This window comes from Castanea sativa, chromosome 1 (genome assembly GCF_040712315.1).
Source record: "Castanea sativa cultivar Marrone di Chiusa Pesio chromosome 1, ASM4071231v1".
NCBI classification, from domain to species: Eukaryota; Viridiplantae; Streptophyta; class Magnoliopsida; order Fagales; family Fagaceae; genus Castanea; species Castanea sativa.
In genome coordinates this window covers 91085071-91101696 of record NC_134013.1, presented here as the reverse complement: position 1 = coordinate 91101696, position 16626 = coordinate 91085071, and the positions used below count along the sequence as shown (strand labels likewise).

The window sequence follows — 16626 nt, the reverse complement described above, 5'->3', positions numbered from 1 at the left end:
TGAAGGAGATCATATTGGTGTTTATGGATAAGTCTTTGATGTAGAATAGTGTAGAAGGAAACACAAATTAAAAAAAGGGCAAAGTTTGGCTACAAATTTTGTTATAGTTTAAGACCATAATTTTACTTAATAATTTTTTATTGGATGTGAATTTTGACAAATTTATCATTAGATTACATTTTTTTTCTTATATCTTTCATCCTTTCAAAATTTTCAAAAGATCAAAGATCAATAGTCATGCTATCAATTAATTGTTTAGATTGTAAGTTTTTGCAGTCTAAGACTCTGAAGACTAAAATTATGTTTAAAAAATAAACTTATGGTTCATAGAGTAAATGACATATGATTGACACAAAATTTGATGTGTGTTTAAAGTGTAAAAAACATGCAATTCAACGATTAACGGTCAAATTTTCAAAATATGTAATAATGTAATTTTTTAAAATTAAGTTGTAGCAATAAGCTACAACCAAGTTTGTAGCCAAACATTATCCATTAAAGAATGCCTACTACACTTTAGTGTCCATTTGAGATGCACTTATGAGCTAGTTTATTGCTCTTTTTTTTTTTTTTTTTTTTTTTTTCTACTATTTATGGGCCTCATGTGATGTGAGTCACCTACTTATTTTATTTAACTCTTATTATTTATCTAAAGTATTTTCAATAAAAAAATTTGAGCAAAAATTTAGATAAGTTGTTCTCAAACGAATATTTAGATATTTAGATATCAAGACGAAGGGGTGCATAATTAAATAATTTGTCTGTCATCAATTATATTTGTTAAATTTTAGATCCCTGTAAAACTATATTGTTTAACCTAATTAATTAATAAAGTGAATACTTAGGTTTATTATTCAGATCTAGGTTGAAACAATAACAATCATATCATGTAAAACAGCGGAAATATAAATAACACAATGATATGATGACCCAAGAAAACCAAACTGGTAAAAAACCTGGGGAGGATTTGACCTAGTTATCCTCAAGGTAAAACAGCAAATCCACTATGAAAGAATTGAAGTTTGTACAATAGCGACTTAGACCACTAACATCTTATTGCTACCTCGAGTAGAAAACTTACTACCACGACCACGTAACAGTTCCGAGTCCACGGACTACTTCTTTCCTTGGCCTTTGCAAAACACAAACACCCACGTTTGTGACTTTGAAATCCCACTCAAAGGTTTAGCAACACAAACTCTCTTATTTGTGACTCCAAGACCACCCTTGAAGGTTTAGATTATTAGCACCTTTGATGACTAGAGAAGGCAGCAATTTCTACAATACCGGATTTTGAGATTCTTCAAGTAATAACGCTGGTAGAAGATATGAGAGAGATTTTTAGGAACAAAACCCTAAATACAAAAAAGGCACACTCTTCTCTCTCTTCAAAGCCTAAAAAAACGTGCTTAGGGTTTCCTTTATATACTGGGAGAAGTAGATCTGAAACCCTAATCCTTAATGGGCTTGAACTGCTGTTTGAGCTTAATTAAAATTCTGCAGATACGACTTTCGATCGGTCGAGCCTGTTCTTCGATTGGTCGAACCAGGCAAATTCTGAAATCTTCTTTCTACAGCTTGTATGTTCTTGTATGTTCACGATTTGCCAATTGTTCTAAACTTTTAGAGCCTAACAATCTCCCCATTTGGTAATTCGTGACAAAACTTACATACAATATGAAATGCTCAAATACAAGACTCCTAACCTAGAAGTTGTAAGAAGAGGTAGAATGTCTTGATCAGAATGTACCTGTCTTTCCTGAAAACACTCAACAAACACATAAACGCATATGTGGAAAGAAAGACATATAAACAATAATATGAAGCAGAATATAAAAACAAAAGTAAACTCTAACTCTCCTCCTAAGTTAGATACATCAAAAAGTTTTTATATTCTCCCCCATTCAAAAACAATTTCAACTCCCCCTAAACAAAACAAACAGGATTCCCACATTTCATATATTTCTCCCCCTTTTGTCATGTATTGACAAAGACAACTCAACTAGAGAGTAGATTGATAGTAAACATGAGAGAAAAAAAGAACCACAAAATTCAAGCTCTATAGAAAATAGAGGCAACTCCCCCTATAAAGAGCAACAAAGGTTAAAAAAACTTTTCTCCCCCTATAAAAATAGGAAAAAACAAAACAAGTTTTGGGAAAAACAGTTTTGGGAAAAATATAGGAGGTGGGGAAAAATAAAAGACACAAACCAAACTCAAAAAAAATTTGAGGATTCACTTGAAAAAAAATATTCTCTCTTTTAATATATGTAAACTTAACACTATGTGACCCATAAATAGTTGCATGAGTAGAGAAAATATTTGCACATTGATTATCCATCATAGCTCTTAAGAAAAATATTTTTTGCAGTTCACACATAAAAAATAGCATATACTAAAATGTATAAAGAACTCAAAAATTAATCAATCAATTTTTAAATCAAGTTGAGTACCCAATTTAGCAAAGTGTATGCATGTTATGTGTGAAAACAATGAGAAATATGACTGCAAAACTGCAAGATGGATACAAAAAAAAAAAAAAATGCAATGCATGTGAATCCTAAACACAAATGATGCATGTAAAAATAGATTGGTCAAATACTTAAAAACTGAAAATTTTTCAGTTTTGATCGATCGAGCATCAATCGAATACCAATCGAGTCAGAAGCTAACCAAAAATTTTAACGCATTTTCGATCGGTCGAGAAACAGCTTCGATCGATTGAAAATCTGGAAAACTTAAATTTTTGAAAAACAGAGCAATTTTATGCAGGAACTCCTCAAAGCACAATATTTCATGAATGAAATGCATGAGTATGAGATTAAAAGTTTTTTAAAAACACATAAATTCAACCCAGGTCTTTAAAACAAAGATTTTCAAACTCTTAACCATATTTTGCATCAAACACCATAGAAAACATAATTTTGGATGACCAAAACAAATTCACACACAATTCCATGTACAAAGCTTAGCAAAGAATAACTTGTAAAGTGTGTGCAACTAGTAAGAACTTGAGATACATGTGAGGTGATAAGTAGATAGTAATCAATCACAATTTCTACAAAATCCATCACATAAATTTAAAAGAGACTATCCCTTAAAGAGTTATATCATATAACTCCCACATCTCCTAGAAAACAAGCTTGCAATCATGTAAGTTTCTTGAAATTGCCTCATAATGTACACACCAAATTTATTTGATTCGAAAGTTATTAAAATAGCCGAGATAACGTACACACCAATTTTATTTGATTAAGAAGTTATTATAACCCAATAATGTACACACCAATTTTAGCATTTAAACCGAGGCTACATCTTATGTTCTTTTTGTGCATGTGCTACACTTTTTTGAGCACAAAATCTTACGATATGCACTAAGGTGTTCATGATTGGCTAATAAATAGTGGTGAGATAGTTATTTATGCCTTTCTCATTAAGATCAAGTCCGATAATCAAAGACATGTGACTTCAAGATCAAGATCAAATTATCAAAAACTATAAACATCTCCCACACAACATGCACTACAAAACTCAAACTAGTAAAGTGCAATAAAATAAGCCCATCCAAGCTAAACAAGGTACACAAGCATGTTATGTAAAAATACTATGACCAACCTCAATTACATATCCATGACATGTAATACAAAAGAAATAAAAATCATTTTTGGTTTAAAAATTTTTTTTGACCAAAACTAAAAGCACACATTATGCTAAATGAACAATGCAAAGCTATGCATGATAGTGCTAACTAAGCTATAGAGGGTACACAAATAAGAAATATTAATTTCTTAATTAACCCATGAGTACATGTACAAACTAGTATATACTCACACAAAATCAGAAATAGCTTAGCACATATGCAACACATACTATTCAAGTTTCTCCACAATGTCAAGTATGTTCTAAATCAAGAGACAGATATCATAATTCATGTAATCCTTAAGAAAAATAAAACTAGGCCCGAAATAAAATATTTGTCTTTTTGAAAATTTTCAATGTTTTTGGATTTTTGTTTTTTAAAAACAACCTTAAAAACAAAACAACCAAAAACAGAAACTAAACATGTCTACAAACAATTGAAAGAATTAAATCAAGGACAAGTAAACAACACTCACCTTAGAGAATCTTTTCCCACCCATATAGCACGAGTCTTTGCCTTTGTAGGTGAAAATCCATGAGAAGCAGAGTGTATTTGAGAGATTACACCAATCTTCTAAGAAAGACTAAAATCCTGCAATTTCCTTTCACAAGCCAACAAGCTTAAATTTTTCAAAAGCATATGAAACAATTTATTTGGACTTATGGCAGGAGAAATATCATCACATATCCTAGATTGAAATATAAAATGTTTAAATTTCAATTTATGACAATTAGGACGAATGTGACCGGAGACACCACAAAAGTGACAAACAGGAATAAATTTAGGAACATCAGTATTCCTAACAGCAAATCTAGTCTCAGATTTTGGTTTTCTCCTCAACAAAGAACAATTTGGTCTAATATGACCAACAACACCACAAAGATGACAGGTAGGCACAAAAACAGATTTATTATGCTCTCTAATAGCAGGTTTAGACATATGTTTAGACATAGGTTTAGAAACTTCAGCGTCTACATCATAATTTTTACCTTTGTCTAACCTAGCAAAATAAGCATTTTCTTTATTATTCCTCTTGAAAGGAGAGATATAAACTTTCTCAGTGTTAGGCTTAAGAGAAACAAAAACACTTTTGTTATCAACAGCAGGTTTGGTACTAGTCAAATTTTCAATTTTAGCCTTAGATGCAACTAACTCTTGTTCCAAACTTTTCATCTTCTCATCTTGAGAGGAAATTTGATTTCTCAAAAATTCATTCTTTTTATTAAATTCATCTAATCTAACAACCAATTCCTTTTTTTCAAGATTAGCCAATTTTAACTCTTCTTTAAATTTCTTAGGAATTTTGAAAGATTTCAATAATTCCTTACGGAGAGTTTCATAGGCATAAAAAAGATCAATGGAAATAATAGTGTCTTTTTTTATTCAAACCATCACAATAAAAAACAGTAAGACACTTAAAATTATCCATGATAATAGGGATCAAGGATCAACTCTTAGATCAAAAGATCTAAACACTAGAGCTAACCAGCTCTGATACCACTTGTTAAATTTTAGATCCCTGTAAAACTATATTGTTTAACCTAATTAATTAACCAAGTGAATACTTAGGTTTATTATTTAGATCTAGGTTAAAACAATAACAATCATATCATGTAAAGCAGTGGAAATATAAATAACACAATGATATGATGATCTAGGAAAACCAAATCGGTAAAAAACCTGGGGAGGATTTGACATAGCTATCCTCAAGATAAAACAGCAAATCCACTATGAAAGAATTGAAGTTTGTACAATAGCGACTTAGACCACTAACATCCTATTGCTACCTCGAGTAGAAAACTTACTACCACAATCACGTGACAGCTCCGAGTCCACGGACTACTTCTTTCCTTGGCCTTTGTAAAACACAAACACCCACGTGAGATCCCACTCAAAGGTTTAGCAACACAAACTCTCCTGTTTGTGACTCCAAGATCACCCTTGAAGGTTTAGATCATTAGCACCTTTGATGAATAGAGAAGGCAGCAACTTCTACAATATCGGATCTTGAGATTCTTCAAGTAATAACGCTGGTAGAAGATATGAGAGAGCTTTTTAGGAACAAAACCCTAAATACAAAAGAGGCACACTCTTCTCTCTCTCAAAAGTCTAAAAAAAACGTGCTTAGGGTTTCTTTTATATACTGGGAGAAGTAGATCTGAAACCCTAATCCTTAATGGGCTTAAACTGGTGTTTGGGCTTAATTAAAATTTTGCAGATACGACTTTCGATCGGTCGAGCCTGTTCTTCGATCAGTCGAACCAGGCAAATTTTGAAATCTTCTTTCTGCAGCTTGTATGTTCTTGTGTGTTCACGATTTGCCAATTGTTCTAAACTTTTAGAACCTAACAATATTAAAACTTAATTTAATTATTTTATTTGGGTAATTTGATCTTTTATGATGAAGTAGGAAATTTAAGTATATTTTTGTAAATTTTTATTTGATAGAGAAGATGGTAAAAAATCCTAAAGGACTCTTTAAAATATGTATTAATATTTTCTAGACTGGTAAAATAATCAATCCTATTACCCAACCAATAACAAAACTCAAACGTTGCATCTGGATGAATCCTATTTGGCCTCTCAAACTTTCATATTTTGTATAAACCTATATAAAAGAACTTATTCAATTTGATCCCCTTATTATAGACGTGTATTTCTACGCAAAAATGAAGGAGATCCCCAAAGAGTTGGCAATCTAGCTAATTTGTGTAGGGTATTTGTGTTAGAGTCTGCAAGGATCATTGAAACTCACGACTAGAATCGTTGTAGACAAAGAAAAGAAAAAAGGCAAGAATTAAATACTAATATCCTTTGAAGACAAAAGAAAAAGAAAAAGAAAAAGCTAGAAATAGGGGAGATAAAGAGATAGAATGGGACCTACATGTAAAAAAAGGAGCAAATTTGTTGCTCATATATATGATTCATTTATGGGATAGTTTGGATTAAAGACACATCAAATTTAGATTTCTTCTACCAAAGTGGGCAAATTAAAGGTGTTTGGTGCCTTCCTTTCATTTTCAGTGGCATAACAAAGTTATATTGTTTTAGAAGGTACTACACTCTCTCTCTGTCGGAAGGGTTATTCCATTCTCTATTATCAGTAATGATTTAATATGTGCTTCGCCAGTTTTTGTTAGAGTTCAAATTAATTAAGTTGTGATAACATTTCATAGCCAAGAATCTTGAGCATCACTAACATTTTGAAGGTCTATTGATAAGGAGAACTTGAGTCCAAATCTCTCTTATTAATTTCATCACTCACTTGATGTAAGCCAAAAAAGATAATGTCTATGCAATGCTATATTTTAATTCTTTTATTTTCAGAAAATAACAGTTTCATCCATATCAAAATAATCACACTACTCCTATTCAAAATAACAGTTTTGTATATATTATTATAGATAATAAGTTTTGGTTAAGTATAAGAATGTTACATGAGTCAATTAGTGGGTGGGGTTGGAGGATTTTTTGGACCCAACTCGAGCTTGTTAGTTTAAGAAATTCCCAACCCATCACATGTGTAGAGATCAACTTAACTAACCCACATGGGTTGGGTTGAATGGGTTGAACCGGTGGATTGTGATTACATGTTTCACGCCTTATAAAAAAAAAAAAAAAAAGATTTTCATTAATTTTTTAATTTTTTTCTTAATAATAAATCATTATAATTCACATAATATACCTAATTTATATTGCAAATGTTCAAAATCATCAACAATAAAGAATTACATTAAATTCATAAAAAATAATTCTTAAACAACCAAAATAAACCAAAACAAGATAATAAAATAAACTCATATATGTGATGGGTAGGGATGGTCAAATGGGCTAAAAAATTTATCAACCTGAATTCAACCCAACCCAAGACTCAAAATAAAATTTCAACCCAACCTAATCCATGAAAACCAACTCGAGAGGTCAGATTAGGTTGGTTTTATTAGGCTAGTGTTTGATGCATAACCTAGTTAAATATATAAGATAAACTAGAACTCACATAGCATGTAGCTTTTTAGCCAAAAAAGTGGCCTGTAGTTAATTTCATTAAATAACAAAACAGCTACCATTGGTTATTTGAACCCTTTTTTCATTTTTCCTTACAACCAATTATGTTGTATCACATGGATTTTTTTTTTTTTTGTTGAGATAGTTAGATGCTACCTTTTGGGATTTATCTTGGAAATTGATCTTTACAACTCTTTTTTGCCCTCCAATGGTCGTAACTCCTAAGTCTTGGCTAAGACAATAAAATGACAACGATATTTAGTTTTGGTTCTTTTTAAACTAAATGCCGCTAGCAACTCCATAACTAATTTTTGGGGCTAATTCATACTTTCATGCATAGATAGATTATTATGAGTTTTTGTTGATGTTATTATCAACATCATCAAAGGTTTTTCATAAATTGGTAATTTATTTGAGTTAGGAAAAAAAGTTAGGTGGAGACAAAAACCTATTTCTGTATATTGGATAAATTAGAGTTTATTTTGAATTATTGGTTAGATGGTGATGTAGGCTACCTGTTTTTTAACAAATAGAGCATTTGCATCAATCAATGCAAGATAGAAAGAGGTATCAATTTTACACATTTAACCATCAAAATCACCTAGAAAGTCGAGCTAAAAATGTGTATATTTGCAACGTTGTCATAGTAATTGTGTAAATTTATATTGAACTATTCATTTTGCATATAGTTTTTTATTCTTTCTTTATGTACTCCAAAGGTGAAAGAATAGAGTGGATAATGGTTATTGTATGTGAAGAAAGAGAAACAATTAAAAAAATCAAGAAAAATTGATATTTTAATGTAATGTAGTGTAAAAAAGATAATCTAATATGGGGTATTATGAAAAGTGAGTATGTAAAATAGAAAAAGTAAATTCTTATGCTAAAATAGATGAAATGTTTTGCATGAGTTGATGTGAATGTTTAGCTAAAGGAGGTTAGTGAGCATTTATATTAGTCCGTGTATAATAGAAAAATGTGTAGAATTTACATAATTTTGCCTTAAAATGTCTCACATCAGTCTGTATATAATTGTGTAAATTTACAAGTTTGCGACAAAAAATTTACAGTGACACTATTCATTTTGTATTTAGTTGTTTAGTTTTTTTATGTATCTCATAATGGAGGAAGAGAGTGGATGATGGTTATTATTTGTGAAGAAAGAAAAACAATTAAAAAAACTAAGAAAATCGATATTTTAATAAAATGTAGTAAAAAATAGATAATCTGTTGTGTTGTGGTTTGAAAAGTGAGTATGTAAAATAGAAAAAATTGTTTTTTTTTTAATGCTAAAATAGGCAGGAATTTTTGTATGAACTAATGCAAATGCAAGATCAATATATTAAATATAATAAAGGAGGAAACTAGTGGATTTTGAAACTAAAAGATTCGAAATGTAAGCTCCAATAAACTTCAAGGAGATTTTTGTAGTTTTATCTATAAAACAACACAAACACACACAAACTGTACATGTTACATTATACAATAAGAAATGCTTGCTAAGTAGACCATGATCTGTGGTAATTCATGTTTAACGCTGAGGAGCATTGTTAAGATTACTTTTATTTTAAATTTTTATTCAAGAAGAGGTTCTTACTTCCTAGCATGAAATTCAAAGGGCAACTAAGCTCGATCCCTAAAGCTAGTAAATAATGGGAACTATCTATTTAATATTTATAATCCTAGTGAATGTTGTTTTGTCATCAGGAAAATCAGAGAGTGAAGTTTATAGATGGAAGAAATGAAGTCAACAAAGACAGAAATTCGAAGGGGGGCAAGTACATCAATTGAAATTCAACATCAATGTACACACGTGGTAAATGAAATTCAAGAACTGTTAAAACATTTGGAGCCCCCCTTATCACTTGAGAGTTGCATCTATAGAGTTCCTGATTATCTTCGCAAATTGAAGGAAGAACACTACACTCCTCAGGTTATTTCAATAGGGCCCTTTCACCATAATGCCAATGAAAAATTGCATACCATGGAACAACGCAAATTGAGATACCTCAATTATTTCAATGAACGTGTTGAGAATTTTGATATAAGCTTGGAGGATTTAGTGAGGATTATAAAGGAGAATGAAGAAAGCATTCGATGTTGTTATGCTGAGACCATCCACCTTGATAGTGATCATTTTGTAAAGATTATTACAATAGATGCCATCTTCATTCTTGAGTTGTTCTGGAGAGACTTCTTCAATGATTGGACGAGTGAAGACAATGGTGCACGTCTAGAGACATGGTTGATGAGTGCTATAAGGTTTGACTTGATTTTACTTGAAAATCAACTTCCATTCTTTATTTTGGAGAAACTATTTGACCATGCCTTTGCCTCTCACCCAAGGTACTCCAGGTCCTTAATTCAAGTCATGGCATTTTACTACTTTGATTATTACAACACTCAACACCTAAGTTATAGTCCCCATTTGAAAATGAAACACTTTCTCGATTTGCTTAGAACCTTTTGGCTACCCCCATCCGAAAAGATACCAAAAAGAGGCAATGACGTAGTTAAACATTTGCATTCTGCAACCCAATTGCATGAGGCAGGATTGGTGTTTAAGAAAGATCCAAGCAGTTGCTTATTAGATATAAATTTCACAAAGGGAGCCTTGAGAATGCCACCCTTAACATTAGACAATTCAAGCGAAACTATTATCCGAAACCTTTTGGCTTTGGAGCAATGTCATTATTCAGATAAAGCATACATTACCGATTATTTTATCCTATTTGGTTTCCTTATTAACACTAACAAAGATGTGAATTTACTTGTTCGAAAGGGCGTCATGCTTAATTTGCTAGGCAACAGCGATAAAGCTAGAAATTTGGTGAACAGTCTTGTCGAAAATGTGATATATGTTGACATGAACTCCAATTTTTATCGTGTCTGCAAAGATTTGAAGGCATTCTATCGGAAATCGATTTTCCCTTGGCATAGTTGGCTGGAAACTTTGCAACATGATTATTTTAGTTCTCCTTGCAAAGTTGCTTGGACAATTACTGTTATTATCTTTTTGGTGCTCACTTTTTTACAAACTATATATACAATGTTCCCAATAAAATAGGTTCAAAATTAAAACCTTATGTATCAACAATATTATTTGGATTGCTCATTGTTTCATTGTATTGTTTATTTTTTATTTTTTGGAGAAAGTTTTTCGTCCTCTTGTTGATTTGTTATTATGATTAATGAAGTTGAGCTTGCCATTATAAAATACTTGTTTTTATTATACTCTCTTTTTTCAATAACTTTTAATTAGCGTCATTCATATTACAAGATAAGCTTGAACTTCTTCTTTCTCAAAAAAAGAAAAGAAAAAGAAGAAGCTTGAACTTCTTTTTGGCTGCCATTGGGAATCAATTTCTCAATAAAACTTTTTATTTTAAAATGTTTGATCCAAGTAGGCTATAATAAAAGTGGCAGGGCAAGACTTAAGTACAGTACTTAGGTGTTACTCCTTAGGTTCCCCTCTTAAGATTCCATTATATGGATTTTTTTTTTTTTTTTGGGGGATGGAAGTGTATTTTTTGGTTCTCCTTTTAAGATTCCACCATATAGAATTTTTTTATGGGATGAAAGTGTATTTTTTAGTTAAGTAGTTACAATCTTAAGAGGGAAACCTAAGGAATAGCACCTAAGGTATTGTATCTAAATTTTGTCCAAAGTGAAAAATTCTTAGGTAGTCTAAACTGACCCTGTAGTCCAAACCAATAAAAATGAGATAGCTAAGATAAATTGGTGACATCACTTAATAGGAAACCAAGTTAGCAACCAGAGTTAAATAAGTTAATGACGTTTACAGTGTTGCTATTCCATTGAGTTGGATTTCAAATGTCAACCCTTTAGTTAATCCAACGATGGAGACACATCATTAATCCGCCTCTTCTTTTCTCAATTATTTCAAAACTCTCTCTCTCTCTCTCTCAACCCCGATTGCTGATGCCACCACCTAGTAAGTTTTCTCTAGGGGCGGCCCAAGGGATTTTGGAGAGGATAAAAAATGAAAAGAGGATTTAAAAACCTTTGCCTGACGTCAGAGTTGTAGGTTCATCTTATAAAAGGAGATTGGGATTTAAAAACCTTGGTTTTCCAAATAAAGGAAAGTAGTCAATGCTTAACTCTTGGTATATATTCCTATCCAGAAAAAAAAAAAAAAAAATACTCTTGGTATATATTGATATTGCTATTTATGTCACATAAGTTAATTATTTGGTACAATTGAATTAATAGAGACACAATGACTTTTAATAGAGATTGTATCATGTATATCACACCAATTTCCAAAGGGCCAAAAAGAAAAAAAAAAAATCAAAGGATTTATTTAATTTAATTGATTGAATTGTTAGGGATCACAATGAAAATTTAATAAAAATGCTAAAGGGTTTGGCTTACCTCTAGTATTTTTTTAACTGGATATATATTTTTGTTTTAAATATACAATGGCAAGTGGTAGTGAGTTTTAATTCTCACATTTTATTTAGTTAGTGGATGATGTGACAGTTTCGCATTAAAGCAAAAGAAAATTCCAATTAAAAAGTATTAGAGGTAAATGTTTTTGATACTAATTATTGAAGTCAATAAATTTTCTTTTTTGCTGCTTTGCTGAATTTATGTGACAAATTCAACTAATGCTTTCTTTTTTTGTCTCTCTTGGAAGGTTATGTTAAGATGCGGAATCAATATAAGCTGCTTGTGGTAGTCATAAGTTATCTGATTTTTCAGTTATACACAGTGTTTTTTTTTTTTTGGGTGAAATTATAGAAATTTCACTAATAAAATGGGACAATCTAGCACACAGAAAGTGTACGTACTAGACAATCTCCTAAGTATTACAAATTAGTAATCATTCAATGAGAAAAAACAGAGAGAAAAGAAAATAGAAGACATCACTATGAAAAGTACGCATCTAATCCACGAGCTGGTATATGGTGTACCCAACATATATGTCGGGTCACTCACACATTGGCGGGTCCCACACGCTGTGGAGCTCACCTCTGTGTGAAAGACCCGGCATATATGCCGGGTACAACATATAATTTTCGCTAATCCACAGCCTCTAAAAAAAAGAGTATTTGAATTTTGAAAGACAAAACCATATGCCCCAACCCCTCCAAAGAGGATAAAGTTTCTCTACAACCTAAGTTGTAGGAACTCTTTCCAAACTATCATGTGTCAACAACAAAGATTGACACTTGTCTTGACCCAACTAAAGCTCAAATTTTAAAAAATAATCCCCCGTTAACCCAAACGTTAGACTACTTTTACATATCTTTTTTTATTAAAAAAAAATTCCATTTTCCAACGTCATCACTAAACGTTCACTCCATCTCTCTCTGTCTATCTCTTTCGTTCAGCTCAAATCCCTTCTACATCTCTCCTTTGTTCCAGATCCTTTCTCAAACTCTACTAATTCACACATCACAATTTAATGCCCACCCACAAACTATTACAGAATTTATGAAAATCCACATTCTACTATAGCATGAATTTGAACTTTGAATCATTCCCCTAGTTCGCTCTAAGTTATGCAGTTATTGGGAGTATTGGTGTATCGTTCCTACTTTAACACGTCTGTAATGGCTTTTTGGGGTACTAATATATAGAACAAGTACCAATTATTATGGGTTATTGTTTGATTTTTCAAAGGATGTGAAGGAACTAATATTTAGAACAAGAACAATTAGGCAAAGGTTACAAAATGGTAACACACAGAAATCAAGGTAACAAGATAATAAGAAAGTCTCACTGTAAGCCTCTAACAAATTAAAGATTCTTTTATATTTTAGATCAAAAGAAGGTTAAGGAAGGATACTGGGAGGAGGATTTGATAGTGGAGATTGGGCTGCCAGCCAACCTTTGTACAGGATTTGGCAGGATTATGGATGGGTGGGACCGGCGGAGACAAGGGAGGGGATGGTTGAGGTCTGACTGGTCTGTAGAAGAGGAGAAAAAAGTGCTTTTAACATCTGGGGTTAAGGGCGTTATATTTGAATTTGAGCATTAGTTAGGCCAGGACACGTGTCAACATGTTGTAGTTTGGAGAGAGTTCCTCCAATTTAGGTTGTAGAGAAACTTTGTTCCGCAAAAGCTTTGTTGCGATATCATAGTGGAACCATCCAAATGTGAACGCTATGATGTCAATCCAATTTCTCTTTTTACGTAAGACATATAACATGGTAAGGCTAAATCTTGTCCTAGTTAGATGGAGGCTCCTTAATTAAATTCATAAGGAATTAGAATATTTGAAGGAGATCTTACCGGTGTTTATGGATAAGTCTTTGATGTAGAATAGTGTAGAAGGAAACACAAATTAAAAATGTAAAATTTGGCTACAAATTTTGTTATAATTTAAAGTTATAACTTCACTTAATATTTTTTTTTTGAATGTGAATTCTGGCAAATCTATCATTAATTAGATTACATTTTTTTTTCTTATATCCTTTATGATTTCCAAATTTTTAGAAGATCAAAGATCAATAGTTATGTTATCAATTAATTGTTTAAATTGTAAGTTTTTGTGATCTAAGACTCTAAAGACTAAAATTATGTTTAAAAAATAAATTTATAGTTCATATAATAAATAACATATGATTGACACAAAATTTGATGTATGTTTGAAACGTAAAAAACATGCAATCCAACAGTTAGCGGTTAAATTTTCAAAATATGTAACAAAGTCATTTTTAAAAAATAAGTTGTAGCATTAAGCTACAACCAACTTTGTAGCCAAACATTATTTATTATACTACACTTTAGTGCCCATTTGAGATGCACTTATACTAGTTTATTACTTATTTATTTCTACTATTTGTGGGTCTCATGTGATATGAGTCACCTACTTATTTTATTTAACTCTTACTTTTTATTTACAGTATTTTTAACAAAAAAATTTGAGCAAAAAATTAGATAAGTTCTTCCCAAATGAACATTTAGATATTTAGAGATCAAGACAAAGGGGTGCATAATTAAATAATTTGTCTGTCATCGATTATATTCAAACTTAAATTTAATTATTTTATTTGGGTAATTTGATCTTTTATGATGACTTAGGAAATCTAAGTATATTTTTGTAAATTTTTATTTGATAGAGAAGATGGTAAAAAATCCTAAAGAACTCTTTAAAATATGTATCTTTCTAGACTGGTAAAATAATCAATCTTATTACCCAACCAAGAACAAAACTCAAGGCTGCCATTTTTAATCCTAAAAAATCCACCATGCAAAATCCTAAACCCTTTTAGAGAGATGGATGATAAAAGATTTCTTAATCCATTATAAATCCGAAAGGGTGAAGCAAGAAGGAACCAACTTCCAACTCCCAACAAGTAGTTCTATCAAATGCACATTTTATATTTATTGCTCTAGTTTGAAGTAGATACAACAGCTCAAAAGTGTGTTTGTGTGTGTGTGAGTATGAGTGTGGTAGTAGAAGTAGAGTCATTTCTCTCTACTTCACAATCTCTCTCATTCCTTTTATCTTTTTGAAAAGCATTATTGTGAAAGTTGTTGTGTGATTGTATGAGATGATTGAATGATAAGCGAAAGCATGATAGAGAAAGCACACACACAAAGTTTTACGTGGTTTGGCCTAACGACTTATGCCCACAATGAGAAAGCTCTTAACGGCTACATATTATATTATATTAAGCACTTATATTACAATGAACTCAATGTAAGGTTTATATACTAGAGAACATATGTCTAACCATAGGCTAAGTTTAATATATTTGTTTTACATGTACATTGGCCTATGATTGGTTTTAGTCACTTAGGCTATAATATATCTAACACCTCCCTCAAACTAAAGGTGAAACCGTGAAAGTTTGAATTTTGAAAGGTCTTGAATGTATAGCTTAGTGTGGCCCTTAAGCTGCTTAGTTGACATGACATGATTTTGTGTCACAAACATGACACTATATCTGGTTGGCATGGCAAAACTGTTGAGGGAGTAAGTCTTGTGTCACATAAAGTAGCACAACAAATGCCACAACTCACTCCATGGGCGAGTTGTTGTTGGTGGAGGGGTGGTGGTGGGTCCATGTAGGGACAGCTCTCCACCAATCACAACTTGCCACATAGGCGAGTTGTGGCATTTGTTGTGCCACAATTATATGGCACAAGACTTATTGCTGTTGAGGTAGATAGGATTTTGTGTTAATTCCTTGCATAGAATTACACCATTGACAAGACAAGCTACATTTTTGGCACATCTTTATTTGGAGAAACTATGTATGTATTTTGGCACCTAGTAACACAGTAAAGAGCAATTAAAAAAAAAAATTAAAACAAAATAAAACTTTGGAATGATGAGCCGCACTTGGAGAATGATTTGGTTAAGCCTAAAGCCCAAGTCCTTGGTGAAGTGGTTTGCTTATTTAGACATGGGCGGCCTGCCCAATCCAAGTGTTTTGTTTGATGGGCTGTGTCCATAATTAACTCCATATTCATGTGCACTTGGATTGTGCTCGTTGCAAATATTGCAAGTGAAGCAACATACGTATTTCTGTAGCCGCATCTGTAGAACGAAGCGAGGTGGGTCCATATCGCTGTCGTTGAAGGTTTGCTTTTGCTGCGTGGTGATGATCTTAAACCCACGAACGATGCGATGAAGAGGTCGCCATGGTGATTCTCAAATCCACAAACATATATACCCGTGGTTGCGTATCGGAGATAGTAGTCGTGACTGGGCTTGATCTCGTAGAGAAACAGATCCAATGACAAGATCGATGTTGCTGTCTGTGAGAAACTTCCCCAGAGAGAGTTGAACGGGGTTTGAGTGTGAAAACTCGTGATACCATTTGTTGGACCGTGAGTTGTGTTATTTCACCTCAAAACCAATTGGTGATGAGGAAAACACACTCAAATTTTTTATAGCATTCGACATCACACCACGCGAGCCTGTTTTTAGAGTGGTTGTAAGGAGTCAAATTGTGGTCCCTCAACAATCTCTCCCTTATAATGATACTCCCGTGACTCGA

At 32.2% G+C, this 16626-nt stretch overlaps 1 protein-coding gene across 1 annotated transcript; it reads left to right on the top strand.

Moving 5' to 3' along the window:
- Positions 1–6624: 6624 nt before the first annotated feature.
- LOC142625184 (UPF0481 protein At3g47200-like) lies at positions 6625–10748 on the top strand. Its single transcript, XM_075798881.1, has 2 exons — positions 6625–6694; positions 9353–10748. The coding sequence occupies exon 2, from the start codon at positions 9378–9380 to the stop codon at positions 10710–10712; it is 1335 nt and encodes a 444-aa protein (XP_075654996.1). The 5' UTR covers positions 6625–6694; positions 9353–9377; the 3' UTR covers positions 10713–10748.
- Positions 10749–16626: the final 5878 nt, after the last annotated feature.

What these genes read in the sequence shown, in the direction of transcription:
- LOC142625184 (XM_075798881.1), top strand. Translation starts at nt 9,378, where the DNA reads ATGGAAGAAATGAAGTCAACAAAGACAGAAATTCGAAGGGGGGCAAGT.